This window comes from Rhea americana, unplaced genomic scaffold (assembly GCF_003343005.1).
Source record: "Rhea americana isolate MKP2758 unplaced genomic scaffold, rheAme1 scaffold_25, whole genome shotgun sequence".
Classification (NCBI taxonomy): domain Eukaryota; kingdom Metazoa; phylum Chordata; class Aves; order Rheiformes; family Rheidae; genus Rhea; species Rhea americana.
Window position 1 is genome coordinate 1,029,412 of NW_028186368.1, and position 19,323 is coordinate 1,048,734.

General features: G+C 43.6%; 1 protein-coding gene across 1 annotated transcript in view; it reads right to left on the reverse strand.

Moving 5' to 3' along the window:
* The window catches only part of FOXO3 (forkhead box O3), a 69,169-nt gene that overhangs the window by 41,638 nt on the left and 8,208 nt on the right, over nucleotides 1-19,323 (reverse strand). Inside the window, exons 2-3 of the mRNA XM_085306960.1 lie at nucleotides 14,544-14,650; nucleotides 14,329-14,403 (exon numbers count right to left, since the gene is read on the reverse strand). Of these exons, the coding sequence (XP_085163086.1) occupies nucleotides 14,329-14,403; nucleotides 14,544-14,650 (182 nt within the window). The remainder of the gene's footprint in view (nucleotides 1-14,328; nucleotides 14,404-14,543; nucleotides 14,651-19,323) is intronic.

A 19,323-nucleotide genomic window follows, 5' to 3' on the forward strand; every position in this document is an offset into this window, starting at 1 on the left:
CTCTTTAAAAAGCATCCATTTCCACATCTCAATGTGTCTATCTACAATGGCATCTGCTCTATGMTGCTACAGCTGTAAAATCTGTAACTCCCAAGAAACATGAAAACCACAGATTTCTTCAGCAATAAATCTGGCCGAAGATGGCCTCTTCTCCCTGCACCAGCCATCAGGATTTTTTGGAACTGCTCAGATAGCTGCAGGAGTGGGAAACCAACCCAAGGGTAAAAGTACCCCTTTTTGTATCAGTTTCCACCCTTACTAGTTCCCCAGTCTAGAGAGCTGYCTGGCTACACACAGTTTTACCAGTATAGCTGTGGGTTGAGGTCCAGACTGGACCGTGCTGGTCTAAAYAGGTCTCTCACAGTCCTTTTTTTCATTCCTCTTTCAGGAGAGAAAAARGGGCAAAATAAATAATTTAGATCCAGCTCCAAATTCTCCTAGGTAGTTGCTTGGGCTAAGGCAGGGAGCCAGGTCAGGCACGTGACAACTAAAAATCTCATTTGGACCTTGCTGGCTTCCAAAAAAGTTACTTTTATTCAGAAGCAACTGCCTAGCACTGCAGCTGAATTGTCTTTTTTCCCTCTCTTTAACTTCCACACTTCTCCATAGGCAACAAGTGCTGTAAGCAAGCAGGGATTTTGATTTTTTTTTTCTTTTCTTCTCTCTCTCTCTCTCTCTCTTTTTTTTTTTTTTTTTTTTTTTTTTTTTCTCCTTTTTTTTTTTTTTTTTTTTTTTTTTTTTTTTTTTTTTTTGTGGTTCACAATATATTTAAAGCAGCACCAGTATTTGGCAGTATTGGAGAAACAGTACGTAGAAAATTATCTGGTCACRCGAGGCATCTGGGGAGGAACATCCTGCAAGGTGTCCGTGTACTAAGGTGAAACCAGACTGTAAGAGCCTGCGCCTTGTTCACCTCTTAGCATTTAAAAGAGATTGAGGCTTTCAGGGGGACCCAAGACAATTAGACGCTCCAGACTCATTGAATTTCAATTAAATTTGGACTCTCACTTCCTTTAGGTTCTTCTAAAAGYAAACCCATTGTTCACACCTATAATCATACTTAACTTTTGAAGCACTTTCTCCCTTTGTGTGTATGCAAGTCTTTACTCAGGAAAATCTTTYGTGTGTATTATTGACTTTAAACATGTGCTTAAGTATTCTTTTAAGTAAATGCAACTTAAGCGTGCTTAGATTTAAGCAGGTGCTTGCGTGCTTTTCTGAAGAAAGATGAACTTAATTACATGTCTTTGTATTTTTATAAATGGGAGCTTACACTTCCAGCATCAAATTTTTCTTTAAAACAAGATCTTAACCCCACAAACTCAGTTGTTCTTAGATCCCTATAATACTCTCATACCATGAYATGTGAATACAGATTACGCTTTCTTATTTTGAATAATTTAATTTTCATCCAAAGAAAACCATTTACACATATCCAGTTTCTCTACAAATCTAAGCAGCATATGATTAACACTAATTGTTGGATACGCCGCACTACTGTGCAATATGCTGATCTTCTAAAACTTGTAATCTTTTATAATCAGCCCCTAAACAGTGGTCTAAATTCAGCTTCTCTACATATTTTGACTTACCAAATGAAAGTTGTTAATAATCTTCCCCAAAGCTGYACTCAAAGAGCAGTATATTTTAGAGATCTATGCTAAGATAGACACATCTGGATTCATCTCATTTGAAATCAGTAACGCTGACTTTTACGTTCTAAGTAACGCTTGGATGAAAAAGTACTTCCCAGTGAAAATCTACAGCACCTTATGTAAAACGAAACAAGAAAGGCACRGGTACTGCAGACACTGAATGACCACGTCCATACACATCTAACTCGTACTCTGCGGCACTGTATCTTGAATCTTTACAAACACGGAGTTGACTCCTAAGAGCTGAATCCTGCTGTTGTTTCACCTCTATCCTGAGACCCAGTTGAGGGRAAAAGAGCCATATTCGAGGCTCTCCATATTCTGATCTTCTTCTTCGGAGCTGCCCTGTCATGCATATAGGCATTTTAAGCAATACTGTGTTCCCACACCCAAGCGATACAGAGCATTCACTCAATCTTTATTAGCTCATTCCCTGTATCTCGCTCAGAATCTCAGAAAAGCTATTACTCTCTGTCTCCGAAGCAGCTTCGGCAGCCTGCCRTAAAAAGGACTACCCGCCAAGAACAACACAAGCACAAAACTATTCAGAGAACTGTGGTCGTACGGCAGGCTGAAACGCTCCAGTTCAGCACAGTTGTACACAGGGCGGCAAGAAGAGCTGTGGTCCCAGTGGGGTATGGGGGGAGCATCGGTCGCCCCTTTTAGGAAGACAGCTTGTATCCACCTTCTTCTACTCCTGGCCAAAGCATTGCTAAGAGACTACACGAAAGCGGGTAAGGTCAGGATCCCAGCTGAGGTCAGGCAGTCTACTAAGATACTCCATTAAAATTTCTGCTACACCAGAGTGGAAGCTTTATACAGAAAGTGAAATGCCTCTGCCCTTTTGCACATTTGCAATGCAATGCGCTATTAAGCAAAATTAACTGATCATGTAGCAAACACAGCAAAATGAAACATTGACTATTCTTACAATGACATCTTCTTTTTAATGAGACACTGAACAATCTGTTACCAGGCCTAGTGCTGCAGACAATGTTTATGGTAATGGGTCCCAAGTTATCTATTTTTTTTGTACTTGAGTATGTACAGCAGATGCCAGTGGCATCATATATTAACTGCTGAGCCTACAGAGGCACAGTAGCAGGCCATGCCATTGGGGTACTAATAACACTTGTATTAAGGACCTCCAACAGTTTAGTATGTTCAGCAAGACCTATTTTAGTCCCTCYAGTCTACTACAGTGGCCTCCATCTTGCATTATAGACACTTGGTTCAACCCCTTTGCACCTGTACTGCCCATCCTCCCCTGTTAGGTTACCTTGAACATTCCTTGCTTCCAGTTTGTCATGCTGGCCATGCTTAACTTATGGGGCTTTTGCAAGCCAAGGAGTGATTGAAGAACATTGCTAGGAAACCCTACAGGCAACTGCAGAATCAGCTGAACTGTGCACAAAATAGGTCACTTCTGTATTATCAAACGTACTCACTGCAATTACAATCACAGAGAACCATTTTGAAGAGAGCAAAATATGGTAAGGAGCAGAGAGAATGGGACAGGTAGCATAAGCAAATATGAAGTCCTACTCCTTTGCAAGAGAAAGCCATCCATGGTCATACTGCCTGGAAAAAAAATGGCTCTAAAATAGCCCCAGCTTTTATCATGCAATTAAAAGCTGCAAGAGGACACATTTAAGTTTTCTAGTACTGCAATGACTATAGAAAGTAAGAGTACAGARTAAGAAATTCAAACTCTGTAACAGCAGCCTCTAGAGAAGAACCTGGTGGGAGCTGCTATCCATGCAAGAGCCTGTGTGAGAACCACGTCCAAGGTGGGGGCTGACCTGCTGGAAAGCAGATCTGCAGAGAAGGACCTGGGAGTGCTKGTGGATGACAAGCTGACCATGAGCCAGCAATGTGCCCTTGTGGCCAGGAARGCCAATGGTATCCTTGGGTGCATTAGGAAGACTGTTGCCAGCAGGTCAATCCTGCCCCTCTACTCAGTCCTGGTGAGGCCTCATCTGGAGGACTGTGTCCAGTTCTGGGCTTCCCAGGACAAGAGAGACATGGAGCTRCTGGAGAGAGTCCAGCGTAGGGCTACRAAGAYGATCAGAGGGCTGGAGCAMCTGCCCTATGAGGAACGGCTGCGAGAGMTGGGCCTCTTCAGCCTGGGGAAGAGAAGACTGAGGGGGGATCTKATCAATGTGTACAAGTWCCTGAAGGGAGGGTGTCAAGRGGATGGGGACAAACTCTTTTCAGCTGTCCCATGTGACAGGACAAGAGGCAATGGGCAGAAATTGAAGCACAGGAAGTTCTGCCTGATCGTGAGGGGGAATTTCTTCCCTGTGAGAGTGACAGAGCACTGGACCAGGCTGCCCAGAGAGGTTGTGGAGTCTCCTTCTTTGGAGATCTTCAAAGCCTGCCTGGATGCAACCCTGTTTAACCTGCTCTAGGTGACCCTGTTTGAGCAGAGGTCCCTTCCAACCTTACCCATTCTGTGATTCTATGATTCCCACAAATCCCATTATTCTTCCACAAAGCTGCCTCACTGCTTGAAAGTGCCAAAGAAGACAACATCTGCAAGGGGACAAATACACTTTGTAGGGCTTTTAACTTGCAATATACAATCAGAAACATTTTTCAAATCCCATTTATTCAGGGGCCACACACTTCCAAAGAGAAGGTCTCTGGAGTCCCTTCCCTAGTGACCACAGACACCAACTTTTCCATCTGGACGTTTTGATTAAAACTCCCACCCAATCAACCCTAGCGAATGACTCTCAGCAAAGCGAGGCTCTTCCCCCAAGAAGCATACAGACTTGTAGTAAACATATCCTGACATATGAACGCCTTGCACCGATGTAGCCGATTAGCACAGAACACAGAGATGACAAGCCCATGATTGAGCCTCCCATCRGGCACAAAGCAGCCAACAGGGTGCAAACTCTTCCTGGGATCCCGCGCAGCAGAAGCAGAATCCCCTGCAATCCAATACAGGCTTGGCAACACGGCTTTACGTGACAACGCAAATGCAACTTAACACCTTTAGAAAAAAGTCATAAGGAGTCAGCTCGMAAGCTAGAATTCGACCTGTTTTGAACAAGAGGACCAAGCCAAAGAGTGCCACGATCAGTACACCGCTTTAGGTATAACATGCACACTGACAGGAAAACAGGATAACATATGAAATATTATAAGTATTTATTTAAGTATTCTAGATCAATCACATAACATCCATTTTTCACACTTTTCTTAAGACACCCTCCAACTAGGCCATAAGCACTACTGAAGAACAGATTCCTTTAATTTCTTTGCAGCGTGGCTGCTCGTGCAAGGTAAATGTTTCCTTCATCTAAACAGATGGGGTTTGGAAATGCAAAACATTATGTGGGAAAAGAAACTATTCTGATTTTGTGTTTGCTTTTAGGACTTCACCTGAGAAATACAGATCTAAAGATTGAAGAGCAGCATGGATGCATTTAGGGACTGTGATACCAAACAAAACCRTAACAGGACTAATTCTCCATCTCGTCCTAATCCCTTCTGAGAATGCAGGATATTTACCTTTTTATCATTGCCATCATTTGACTTCCCAGTCCTGCCTGCCAGATACAGTAGTACAGTATGTACCACTCAGAGTTGCTGAGTCAAAAAAAAAATAGCTCGAGTAATTAGGAACCAAACAAAAATAGACCCCTTCTCTCCCTCCCCTCCTGCTCCAGCAAAGCAACAGAACACACTGTGAACACACCATGGCCATCAAAAATCCATATCAAAAGCCTTGCACTTGYGGTTTCTTTTGCTCTGCAACTAGACAAGAGAAAAATGTTTCACTGAGAGTTAGTCATCATAAAAATACCTGCTGAGTCAAGCATTGATCTTTTCAGTGCAGGGTATCTCAAGATGCTGATTTCTGTTTATGAACTACAGATTTTCAGTGAAGGGAACGTAAGTAGAGAGGGGAGGTGTAATATGTTTGATCCTAATACTTGTCAACTTAAGAGCAGCATGTCTTTGTGCAACTTACCTTTACAAGAAGACAAAAAATGCTATCAATAATAAAATATACTGTGTAATGTATACACTCTTTCTCTCTTTGTGCCTTAGTTCAGAACCTGTATATTGCTGATACATAAATCAGGCTTGGAAAAGCCTTCTCCCAGATTGAAACTAAACATTTACAATGCGCATGCATGTGCAAGAGGCAGCACTGCTGTACACTGCTGCGAACRCAGACTTTGCACATTTGCCAGTGTTGTATCTCCCGCTCTCTCCTTTCTGGACTGCAAGCAGTAGATGAACAACTGCCACCATTTAAACAATACCTGAAAAACTGGAATCAACTTACAGTAACTTCTCAAAAACAGCATTTAATACAGCCAYGAATTCTCCAAGCTATGTGGGGACGCATACTTCCAGGTAAAGATAYGCTGCGGCTGCGCTGAAAGGCACGGACAGAACGGAAAATATATTCACTCCTACCAATTGCTGCCAGAATATTTCTCTCTAAAGAAAGCAAATGGCTGAATAATCAACTGCAAACGACTTCTGGGTCACAGAAGGAGGCGGAGGGGTTGCAACCTTGAACTACTGCTGCTGATGTATAGTATCTTTATCTCCCTGCTCCCTATGGCATGTAGTTGCTGGTTATCTGAAAGGATGAATGACCTGCCTGCAATGAATTACACTTGCTTATCTCCCAGACGGGGTATACCCTAAGTCATTAAAGCATCTAAGAGTATAACCCCAAGGGAATTACTAAATGAACGAGAAATCCTGTCTTGCTCTTAGCCTTTGTGTCAGACCGCCGTGCACTGCTGCATCCAAGTGCCGTGGGGAGTGGGGTGTGTGTGTGTGTGTGTGTGTGTGTRTGTGTGTGTTGGGGGGGGGGTTGAACATCTCTCACCTGTGGGCTTGGCTATTTGTTTTCTGCCATTGGCTTTTTCTGCTTCTGTTTTTGCAAGCAGTTAGATGACACCAGAGTAGTAACAGTAACCCTTTATTCAGAGCACAGAAAACATAGCCTGTCTGACCAGCAAGATTTTACAAACACAAACTTAGCAGCTGGAAAAACAGCCACYGTGAGAACAACAGAGAGCTCACAGGTATCGTATTTGTGCTGGGGTATAATGGATCGTGTCTACATGAGAGTCTGCATTCCTTCTGAAGAGCAGCACATTTTTTTTTCTTTTTTAATTAAAAGAAATTGATTTAGTGACCGGATTTACAATAGAGTATCTGACAAGCCCACTGACCTTCACACATACATATGAATGACTGAGCTTGATACATTCAGACAGGCTGATTCTCATTTGAAACAGTACAACCATTAAGATGTAGAGCACKGATGCTTGCAAAAACTAAAGAACCTCCCCAAGCAAAGAGTACCAAAGAAGGCTTAGGGTAAAGGCTGATCAGCACAGCGGGCCTTTGCAGGTAACACCTCATGAGGTCTGAGGAATAAATAACAGCTGTAACAGAGAGGACGCCGCACATCTGGCAGAGGCTCACCCATGCTTTACTGCAGCCCTGCAAAGTTCCAGCTCATCATTTGCCCGGGATGCTGCATTCACCACCCTACTCCCATTGCTCCCTGCGCTAAGTAACTCATGTAGTAGTTAAATATTTTCTTTCAAATATTTGCAGGATCTACAAAAAAAAGAAGCAGCCTTCTTAATGAGAAGGAGCTACACCAGCACTCCCAGATGGTGCTAAGTTTTTCTGCCCCCAACAGCCTCCAAAGCTGCTTCTAAGGGGCTCGTTGCTCAGGTTTGGTTTCAACTTCCCGACACCTGCAGCGCGGGTCTGCCCGGGTGAGCATCCTTGCCGGTGTTTTGCTGGAAATCAGAAAGAGCAGGCATGTGGCAGCGTGGAAGCCCTCATGCTCCACGCCGGCTGAAGAGCAACTGAACTGGTACCTCAGTTGACCTGAGCTTTTCTGGAAAGAAAAATAAGTAGGCTCCTCTGGGAAATAACAAGCCTGTCTGAATGAAAAGCTGTTCCTTTACAAAACAGCAACACAATCTCTAACCTTCTGCCTGTCAGTACCTACTCCATACACGAAGAAACGATGCACGGTATCATTTCAACAGGTTCTAAAAAAAAAAAAAAAAAAAAAAGCAGCTCAGCTCAGCTTTCTTGATTTACAGGCTTTGCTAAATGACCCACCCCACCCTCCCAGCCTGGTCACCCTGATAGGTTTCCCTGAATGTTACTAGATAAAATATAAAACCTAATCCTTGCTTGAACTTTCCTGGGACTGCGCCAGGATATTTATATCTTTCCAGGGCAGAACTCAAACTAGGCCTTGTACTATCATTTGTGCCAAGAAAAGTCTTGCTAGGACATGGAAAGAGGAAATTGCTCTCTCATTTCCATGTGGACATCAGAAAACTTTGTCCGGAAACAGATGATGCCACATAGAAGGTCATAGAACAACCTGATTTTATTTAGAAAATATAGATTCCACTTGCCACATTTGTGAAAACTTTCTGGAAGACAGTTCAGGATTTTTCTTCTTTTTCTGTGGTGTTTTTTTTTTGTTTTGTTTTGTTTTGTTTCTTTGTTTTGTTTTAATCAGGGGTTTCTACATGAAACCCTTAAGTAATCCATGTTTCTTCTTCAAACAGCACTTTACACCCATAGATGTACTGGGCACCTCCAGAAATGTGATTTTAATCCTACCTTCCTATGCATAGTGGTTTATATAAGGATTTAATTTTCGTTCTCTTACGTAACACCTATTTTTTCACGTTGTGCCTCCAGCCACCACCATAAATGAGGAGTTAAACTGTATGATGGTGAAAAGATTTCATTAACAGACTAGCTTCGAAGCTTGTGAGCAGTCTGCTAAAGGAAAAATAAAAGCAACAGATTTGCAGGTTTTGTAGGCAAGGACAGAAAGGACTCCCTTGTTGGCTTCTATTTATGGTCCCACAGCAGATGACCTGAATCTCCTCCATACTCATCCCCCTCTACAGAGCCTATAGCTTAGATTATTCACTTCTTAATGAAAACACCACCTGCCAGATGGACAAGAGAATAATTACATTACACTTACATTAATAAAATACATACGAGCCCCATTTGCTGTGCAGTACTGTACATATGGGTCTGTGTACAGTAGAAACACTCAGAAATGTGATTTTCCTTATTGCATTTTATAGAAATGAAGATCAAGATCTGATTCATGCAGCTGCCTGGTGCAAATCTACTTGATGTGGGAAAGGCAGCTCTTTTGGGAGAATAAATGGCCTTTCCCTATAGCCTGAGCTTGCAGGATTGTCTAGGCCAGGGTTCAACTCTTCCATCCATGACACGCTGCCRTTCCTACCTGGAACCCTAAGCAAAAGGGAAGAGACACCACCAGGAGCTACTCAGAAAGAGGGAGCTCTAATGGGAGTCAGATAGAAGAGAGACCTTACCTGAACTTGATAAAAAAGTCTGGATTTAATTTGAGGGGCTGAGCAGACGTGCAAGCCAATTATGTCCCTCTATCCCTAATACGATTCACAGCGCTACACTAACAGCACGTCCTGCCCTGGCGGTGTGTCTCGGGGAGCAGTTCCACCTCTCTGCTAAAAGCCTCATTATTCATGTTTCTGGGAACCAGGAGCAGGGAATTAGAAAACAAAATGCCCAAATGGGAGATGCAGCACATAATAGTTTCATCGTTAAAAAGATCGCCACAGAATGAATCACTTACGGTATGGCCACTGCTGCTGCATTTGTGTTGAATTAAGGAATGCAGAAAATTGATTTCACCTCACACGGAATGTCCTGAACTACTGCTGCTTCTGTCTGCGGGGGCGAGCAGACCAGCATGCGTTTTCCCCTCGTTGAATCCATGTCTCTCTTCACCCAAGAGAGGGTGCCTCTAACAAAAAWGGCAACGCGTTCCATTTTTAAGCTCCAGAAATTCTGTTAATATAGAAATTTCACTGCTACCATTTCTTTGGGGCTGTTCTGCTGCTCTGAACAGGAACTGCAAGTTTCCCAGAAAAGGGCTGGTTAGGATTTTGCTAATCTATTCTCACATTCTTCGCGCTCGTTCCCTAGATGAAGTGGAACTGCAGAAGACCCTTTGGGGACTTACCACTCCCTGTTTGCAGAAACAATTGAGGAAACTACTGTTTACTTTGATCAAAAATACGAATTCTGCCATTCAATCCAATGGTACCAGGAACACACGACAGGTACTTGCATAGGAGCACAGCCTTCAGCGTACACGCGGTATGCTCTCCCTGCCTCTGGGGAAAGCACTGAAAGTTTCCTCTTAAAAGGACTATCATGTTTGGGGGAAGTAAAGAAAATGGAAGAAGCCCAGAGCTAACTCTAAACAGCACTCAAAAAGCCTTGCCATCCTGTCTTTCTGGCTGGCTACTAGTGCATATTTCCTTGAGGAAGAAAACATCGCTATCGGTGTTGCCTGAGACCCRAACGTCAGTCGTAGGCAGACAGCAGTCCTGATTTCACTAGGAGCCAGGTACCAGCCCTGGATATTTTCCATCAGGATCCCATTAAGTCTATGCATATGCAGCTCGCTCACACTTTGCAAGAGCCACGTTTGTATTTGAGAGCAGATTTTGATGTTATGTTTGTTTCTGGCTTCGTAATGGTTTTCATCTCCCTTAAACAACAGCCTGTCTTCTGGAAATTTAGTAATTTCTTCCACATTTTCACAAGTTTATCCCTCTTATCTGGCAAACAATGTTGAAGYTATTAAATGTTTGTGGCTTTTGTTTTCACTGGTGAAGACAAAAGACTGCAAGCTGTTTTGAGAATGCAAACTRGGGTGTTCAGGAACCTTGTTAATTTTTCATAACAACACATACACAAGTCCTACTACAGCCACTGTTTTGTTTCCTAGGTTCCACTGAGTTAATTTAAGCAGATGCAAGGTGTCACAGAAATGGACTAAAGCCCATGCCCTGAAATCAAAACTGCCTCAAAACATGAAATACACAAAGAAGAAAATCTTTGCAAAGCRCACAGTTCAGGTAGTCAGTGTTGCAGATCACCCACAACCCTAAGCAATTCCCAGTGTTCTTGGCAAAAGCAGAATATAGATCTGAACTCTYGAATGTAGCAATGTTTATTGTGCTAGCTTGGTGATTCACTAAGAACAGGATGTGCCCAATTATTCTGTGTATTTTTCCAATCCTATTTCATAAACTTCAATTGCACAAGTACAGCAATACATTTTTTCTTGCTTGTCCATTAAAACTCATTTTATGAAAAGCCCTCCAACTTGAACAATAAAAATCACAAACTGGCTATATGCATGTTTTTTTTSGTTTTGTTGTTGTAACCATGGAATCAAAAATCTCAGCTGCTGAGTGCATATATTCTGTGATATAATCGCTTTCTTTTTTGTCTCAACCTGCTGAGAAAAGTTTTGCCTTTAATATAGGATACTGTTGCTGTTCCAAATCCAAAGATTAAAAACAGCAGTTCTAAGGACACAGATATCTAAGCCAATAACACTTGGCTGCTTAACATAAAAATTAGCAGAATTGTTATTACTAAAAACAAACCATTCAATCTTTCCAAGATAAATAAAAACGTAGAATTCTGACTATCAGTCCATAAACAAAGCTTCTAATTTAGTTTGTTTGAACATCGCACCACGGACAAAATAGATACCACTTCAATTTCTGTTTCTCTACAGCTAATTTCACCACCTTAAGCAAGCTGGCTAGAAACTGAAGCTTCACCTCTCTTCCCTTTCAAGATGAGTTACTACAAGTAAACATAAATCTTYCTATTGCAGTTAAAATATCATCAAGGTAACACAGCCAACAGCGAGCTGATATCTTAACAAGCATGTTCTATACCTTGTGAAGCTCAAGGCTATACATTCACAATTATTTTATAAATGAAGCATGCCTTTCGCTACAAAAGAAGTAAAGAGGACACTATGAAAGATGAGCATGGTGCAGGGTGCCCCATCTCCCATTAGGAAGAGGCACTACATTTACTAGAACCCTGGACGCTAGGAAATACGACGAGAGTAATCAACTGAAATAAAATCACGCTGTCTAGAGRGCTAAAATCATCCCCTTGAAACAGATGGTGGAGCTGGGGATGCAGAGGCCCACAGCAGAGGAAACCCCTGCYTCCTAAATCCGTGCCTGGGATCACCTTGGCTGTGTCTACATGAGCGGGTGGATCATCAGCAGCACGGTTTTAAAGCAAATCCCCCAGTCATCCCCTCCTGTTGCAAGCTGGCTTGGCTCACGGGGTGGCTGAGCTGTGCCTGAACTAGATTCCCTTCTGAGAAAACTGAAGGGGAAATTCTGCACCAAATGCCTTCCTGTCCTTAACAGGGATTTAAGGATCTGAAGCAAGAAGTCCCTTGGACAGATTCAAGCTGTCTGAGTGCTGGGGACATCTGAACCAGAGGACCAGACTAAATCTTGTCTGGAATACAACGCTCAGTTTGAATACACTGTAGATATAGGCCTCTGCACCAGCTGCTTTGATCTACTCATCCCCTCCTACTGTGCCAAACAGTTTGGTAAGGTAGACCCTGTCTCTCTAGCATACAGAGCTGTCAGGACAGCCAAGGCAGCCTGTTATTCATGCAGGACAGCTTCCTACCATATTTTTCCTGGATATCTACGTATTATGTTAACAATTTTWTACTTTAAATTTGATGAAGGAGGTACAACCTTCAATTTCAAAAAGACAAGTTCATAAAGCAGATCAGTCTCCAGGCTTAACAGTGCTGACAATACAGAAAAAATATTAGCCCACAGTCTAACCCATATGTGTTCTCCTTTGCTAATCCTTGCACATCCGGTGAACCRGATCATCCCACCATGGGAAGTATGCTGGGAGTAGCTCCCTCCCACAGGGAGCAAGCTCATAGCATTTACACTATGCCGTCAAGGTGAGCTCCACCTCCACGGGAATTGCAATCATTTGATGCAACCCATTAATTAGACCACCCGCTCTTTCCAACATGGCTCAGTCTGAAAAAAATATGATCTAAAATATGTTGGCCAGTCGGAGGCAAATACCCCGTTCCTCTCACCAGAGGTTTACCTCTGTTAGCTGCCCAACACTGTGTTTAAGGAAATTATTGCCACCTCACCACTTTTTGTGTGCATCCCGCAGTCACTTGTCAGGCTTTGCAACCTCTYTTAGGAGAGACGTAAGACAGGCCAAATTAAACCTCTAAGCCCATTAATCACACCCTCATGACTTCAGATAATACAACATGTACCATATGCTTATGTAGGTCTTGCCTTCGGCCGTAATCTAGATTACGGAATCCTCTCAGTGAAGTAAGTTATGAGCAGGACTGCAGTGGAAAAAAAAGAAACTACAGAAGTGTGGAGGGATAGGTAAGGGTCATACAAATTCATTCCCTCTATAGAAGGCAGTTATGCAAGATGTTCATACCTGAGCTCAAATGGGCTGATTAACATTCCTGAAATGAAACTCATCAATTCTTCACATAAAATGAGGCCAAAACTGATGGCACATACCCATTCTTTGACACGTTAAATGCTTCAAGTGGAGCTCAAATGGATCATTGCAGCTTCACAAAGTTGTCTGTGAAGAACTGCCAAAGGAGCAAAATTATGTGAAATACCACTTCATCATTCCTACGGTAGAGGCAATGTGCAATCACACAAATGGCAGTGCAAGAATGCGGCTGAAGTAGTTCCTATGACCTACTGCAACGCACTAAGAAAGCTCTTCAGCCTTGCCGCTCAATTGCGGCGAGTTAAGTATCACAGTAATTTAATGCCTGTATTTACAGACAATATTCTACCATACTTTGAAGTCTACATGAAAATAAATCCTTAAAAAAATAAATCAAATGAAAATTGGGCTTACTCAAATTACTTTATTTCCATGCCATGTTAATTGTGAATTCTGTTCAGAGTAAGTGCACAATATTTCACATGAAAGAAAATCATTTTGAAAGGGGGGGATCAGCCATGTGGACATTTACGAAGATTTAAAATCAAACTCATCACAAAACGAGTAATTCTATTAGGCCAATTGTTTAAAGTGGACGTCTTTCCAAAAAACCTCTTGATCTTTCAACAGATTCTGGCCTAACAGAGGAAGTTCTGCGTAAACCGATATGGTACATGGCTACATGTTTACTTCTGACCCTAAAATCTGTCTGTCCAAACAGCCAAATCAAAAAAGATCTGTTCTGACCTCCCTTTTGCTAACACAGGGCTTTCTTATGGGGCTGCATGCACCCGAGTTGCTCAAGGAGCTCGTTACTTCCAGGCTCACCCCAGCCATTTAAATAGTCCTATAGCTCCCAACATATGCACACCAGAGCRCTAACATGTTGACGTCCCAAATACTTTTTAATAATTCTTTCCAACTAGGCAGTCAAAAGTGTGAAAAACCTGTTGTGCCAGCTTTTGGTTGTGCAAATAAGACAAGCTTGTTCACTAGAACAAGAGCCCTGACGGGTTATGGCACTGCTGGTGCTGTTCCTCCAGCCCTGGCCRGAGCGTCGGCACACTGACGCTTTTATCGGGCTTGAAAACATTATGCCAGGGTCATACCAGTACTTCTGCGCATACGCAGYGTCACATAAATCAAAGCCTCATTTCCTCTGTCCAACAAGAAGAGAAAAAAATAAATTAAAAGGGACTTTCGCCACTCCACTCACGGGACATTTATGTAAGTGTTCCTGCAAAAGTGTCCGCGAAGGGCACACCCTCCGCTAACGTACCAGCGCTCGCCTCGTCGGGACGCGAGAGAGCAAGGCGATCCTCGGCTCGGCTCGCTGCTGTGACTTCCAATCCTTCTACTCAGCCAGAAAAACATCAAAAGATAGATACGCGCTTGGAGAAATTGCCAAATGTGTTCCACTTACACGTGCAAACAAACCTGACGCAGACCCAGATCCCTCTGCGGTCTCCGACAAGGCTGATGGCGAAGACGCACCTTCGGTGGATGCCGGGGTGCCCGCGGGGATGCGCAGCCCCTGCAGGCCTGGGATGACCCTGGGGAAGGGACAGGTCCCCAAGAGCTTTCCCCGTCCTCCGAACGGTCTCAGTTTTGACACGCAAAATGCCTGGGTTTTTGTCCTAACGCCTGCCGAGAGCAGGAGGTTGTTCGTTCCTGCAAGTCRGCCACCCAAGGACAGCAGGACACCTCCACTGCGCGGCTCCCGGGGAAGTCACCGTACAGCGGGCTGTAACGAACACAACGCAACATGCCTTTTTGTCTCCATCAAAGACCTGCTATCAGCTCAAAACCTCGTCGTCTTAACAAAAATTAAATCAAGCTAAGAGAGAGAAGGTGGGGCTGGGGAGGGGTGTTAGGAGCAGTGTTCAGGAACTGCAGCAGCCCCTGCGAACCCGCAAGCCCCRCTCAGCCTGGCTGAAAGGGCTCGCTGGTACCCTTGGGCAAAGCCCAGCCTGACACTAGGCCCGAGAAAGTCTTTTTATCTGACCTGAAGTGACCATACTTTGGTATCTGCGGCAACCTAAGTGCCAGAGTGGGAAGGACAGGGGAGCGGAGTTTCCTTGCAAGCCCACCCAGGAGCCGAACTGTCCGTCGGCTGCGGGACCCTCTCTGCCCTCGCCCGGGAAGAGGACCCTGGGTGCCCAGGGCTGCGCTTCAGTTAAGTGCCTCCGTTTAAGGGACCATGYGGTGCCCAAAGGAGCTGATCCACTGGAGGCAACTGCAGGTGACTCCACTTTCCCCTCAACGAGACCCAAAGTGCAAAAAAAAGCAAACGAAAACCGTGGAGGCAGTTTTGCTTTGCCTGAGCCCTTTCAGCCGGAGTAATCTCAGATAATACGAGTGACAATAGCAGGTAATAAATAAATGCATAAATATCCAGCTGGAAGCCTCCCGAGCTCCTTTGATCACTGGTCCGTKAGTCACGCGGTCAAGTACTTGCAGTGCTGTAAACCTACCTCCGTGTTTCCAGGAGGTTGTGGGAGGAACCAAAAAACACAGCTTAAYGCAAAAAATATTATGCAGTATCTCAGCGAAAACTAAAGAAAACCACAGTGTGGAGGAAATGAAAGCGTGTACTGTGCGCTCCTCCGCAGCCAGACGCTCGCCCTCCCGGGCAGGCGCTGCTGGCAGCGGCGCCAGGGCTCCGCCTCGGGACAAATCCTGGCCCGCCAGCCTCCCCAGCCCGTGCCGCCAAACCACATTCCCTTGCAGACGGGGTCAAAGGCTACATATCCTTCCTGGACAGGTAGTATAGGTGGAAACGATGATTTTTATTGGCAATTACTCTGCTTCAAATGCCTTCTCTAAAAACATTAATGTTGCACTGTAAGAAGCAAAAAATCGGGTCTCTTAATAAAGAGGTTACCCTTCCCCAGCCCGTCTTGTTAACGCAATGCAAAGGCGTCCTTTTAAGTGACCTTCTTCATGCAACTTCCCCTCAAGCCAACAGTAGTCAACCGCTAAAAATAGCTAAAGGTAAAAGCTGCTCCAGGAAGGTCCTAAAGAAGATAGCAGGGCCGCATGCCTCGAAGGAGTCATTTGTCCGTAACATCTCAAGCATTCAGACGGAGATGGACAGAGATACGCTTGGCTTAATGCGTCTTTCCCTCTCCCCCCACCCCCTTCTTGGAAAGGGTATTATGTTTGAACACTTTGCTCCAAGTGCCCATAACCCTTCCTGACTTGAAATGCCCCTTTCCTCCAGGAACCGTTTCAGTGTAGGCCATTCTATTTATGTTACTCTTCCCTAATCAGAGGATGAAAGACTATCGCTTGCAAGAAATGACTATTTGGTCCCCGATCCATCTTCGGGCGGTGCCAACAATAGGACTGCTTACAGCTAATCCATTTACTCAGCTTACCTGTTATACTCCCGGCCCTTCACAGACGCTACATGGGAGCTTCACTGACTTTCTAAACTGCTGTTAAGTGACCCGTAGTAACCTCCCTTGTGCCATATACTTGGAAAGCTGTCGATTTGGATTACGACAAAAGCAAACCAAAATTGTCGCAGGAGTTTCCAGTGGCCTGCCAACGAAAGAAAACACACACGCCTTTCCATTTTGTGGAGCTGTGACAGCCCYATGACCATCTAATGGATGTAAACTCTTTCCTGCCTATGGCTAACCTTCAAGAAACGGAAACCGTAAATGACACAAACAGTAACTCTCCAGTGTCAAAGAAACAAATGCACGGTATGAGTTGATAACCCTTTTTTGCTTCCCTTCTGTTCCTAGGCCTCCTCATCGCTCCTCCAGAAGYGAATTGCGAGTCGGAACAGCCGAAGCGTGTGCTCTGTTCTTGAGATAAACACGAAGGCAAATACTTCTGAGGAGTTAAAGAACAGGGGAGCAAATACAGAAAAGAAATATCACAGAGTGTAGRTCCGATACCATTCTGACAGAGCCAAAATTGGAATCTTTTTCAAATTCTGAAAGTCACCTTATGCTGCACTCAGTCTTCTCTGACTTTTTTACTTCCTCATGAAGGCAGAATAGATTTCTAACATGTTGCTGACCTTGCTGACTGAATAGCTTGCAGCCTCCTGCAAGTTGCTCTGCCACTTCAGAGCTCAGTATTTCCCTGCTCCTCTTCAAGATTTTCAATCTCACTTCTATGTGTAAAATATAATGCAGGTAACAGACAAATAAAAWAGAACAGAAAACGGAGCTTGGCACTTCAGTGGCTATAGAAGAGCCACAGCTCCTGAGCCTACAAACCATCATAAGAACCAACATTCTTGTCAGGAAAACAGTTGGTGAGGTGGATTTTGGAAAGATGCAGTGATCARCCTGGAGCAAAGAAAAGACTAAATTCTCCAGCACATACAAAATAGAACAGGGAAGTGGATGAAGAATACAGAAAAAGTAATGAAAATCCCACATTATTCTTACTTTAATCAAATCAAAACACTTAGCATATCTAAAGTTTAAGTAAAGAAATCTATTTTTCCCTGAGAGGTCTAAAAAGACAAGTGGAGATCTGGGGGCTCTGGCATAAGAAATATATTCAATTACAATGCTAAATGAACATAGACAAATTCAATTAGGAAAAACCCTAATGGTGACTACCCAATTTATTATTAAAAGAAAAGTTCCTGAGATTGTGATAGAAAGAGACCTCATGGAGAATCCAGTTATGATGACTGATACTGCTGGTGTTTCTGTGGACCAAGGGATTCAAATACTAYGAAGTATCTTTGCAAATACTTCTCRAGAGGTATCAAAGGAAGCAAGAAAGGAAAAGGCAGAAGAAAAATCCCAGYGCCAGTTCTGAGGAGCACAGCTGCATGCAGATTATAAATAAAGTCTGTGCAGAGGAAGGTATACAAAGAGAATTAACTTTCCATAAAACTCCAAGCCAATTTGGTGAAAGGTTCCCCCTACACTTCCCATAGCCATCTGAAAGTCAGATGTCCAGACAAAATTGGTGTCATGACTGACAAAGCTGTCAACAAGACGGGTGTGAGGAACCACCCTCTGATTCTTCTTCCACATACTATACAGGGGACCATTGACTATGAATTTGGACTAGATGCCCCACACTGTGACTGCTGAAGGCAGGTGAAATAAGAAAACAAAATTGATTTCTGATTTTCTGTGTGACAACAGCAGACCCCAAAGCCTCATGATTAAATCTGAAGATCAAAGTAAGTCCTGCCTGAATATTATTAACGCATTCAATTTATATGAATTATTAYAGCACAACATAAAGAAGTTACAAATAGTACTGAGACCTGTCATTCACAATGATCATGGCTGGTTTACCCAGCAGTGAATACAGCAGCTTAGGGACTCTGGAAAGCAGTGGTGGGATCTCTGTTTTTAATACAGCCCACTAACAAACCTCTTCCTTTAGCTGCTGCTGAGGGACTGGGCTCAGTTACCAGTATACAATAATACCTCTTCCACTATGCTCCACGTCAAGAAAAGTCTTTAAAGAAAAAAGCCACAATTAGGAAAAATAGATAATTGGTAGGCAAGAGCTAGTTAAGACTAGTTCTAGTYGATAGGGCTGCATCGGCGTGTTTCTGTTCTTCAGCTCTGCAACAGCAACTAGCACATGGACTAGCTGCAGTGCAGGCTGCGGAGCAAACGGAAGCACAGCTGTACCTTTAACTTTGCAACCAAAGTGAATTCAAAGATCCCAAATTCCCAGCCCTGACAAGTAATTTATTCATAGTCTGGTGCATATGGCACTTCACACTACAGAGGGCAGCTTGACTGGCCTTCACTCTACGTTATTCTTATTTGTTAGACCTGCGATTTATGCTGAACTATTTTTTTTTTCCGAATCCCAGTCTATCCCTTTGAAACATTTCCTTCCCAGGGAAATTGCTCATGTTTCAGAAACCCTCACTACATTGATTAATAAATCACTGTCATTTCCATAAGGAAGATACGCAGCCAACAACGAYGGTCCGCAACTCTCAGCTGTATATCTGAGGTAACGTTACTTTGTGACACTTGTCCCCCATCCCTCAGCAAGTGAAGGTCCCCTTCTTCTTCTCCTCGGCCTGAGAGGACTGCTCGCCTGGTTGTCTCTCACAGCCCCTGGTACCACCTTCCTTTTAACTGAACTGAACTCCCCAGCATTTTTCTTTGGTGAAAAATGCTCTAACTTTTCAAAACTGCAATTTTTCTTTATTTCAGTGCACTGGGCATTTTAGTGCTTCAACTTTTTTCCAGATTCAGGCCAAAATCTCAAATCCAGAGTTCTCTGTGAAACACAAATTCCTGTTCCCAATCACCTCTCA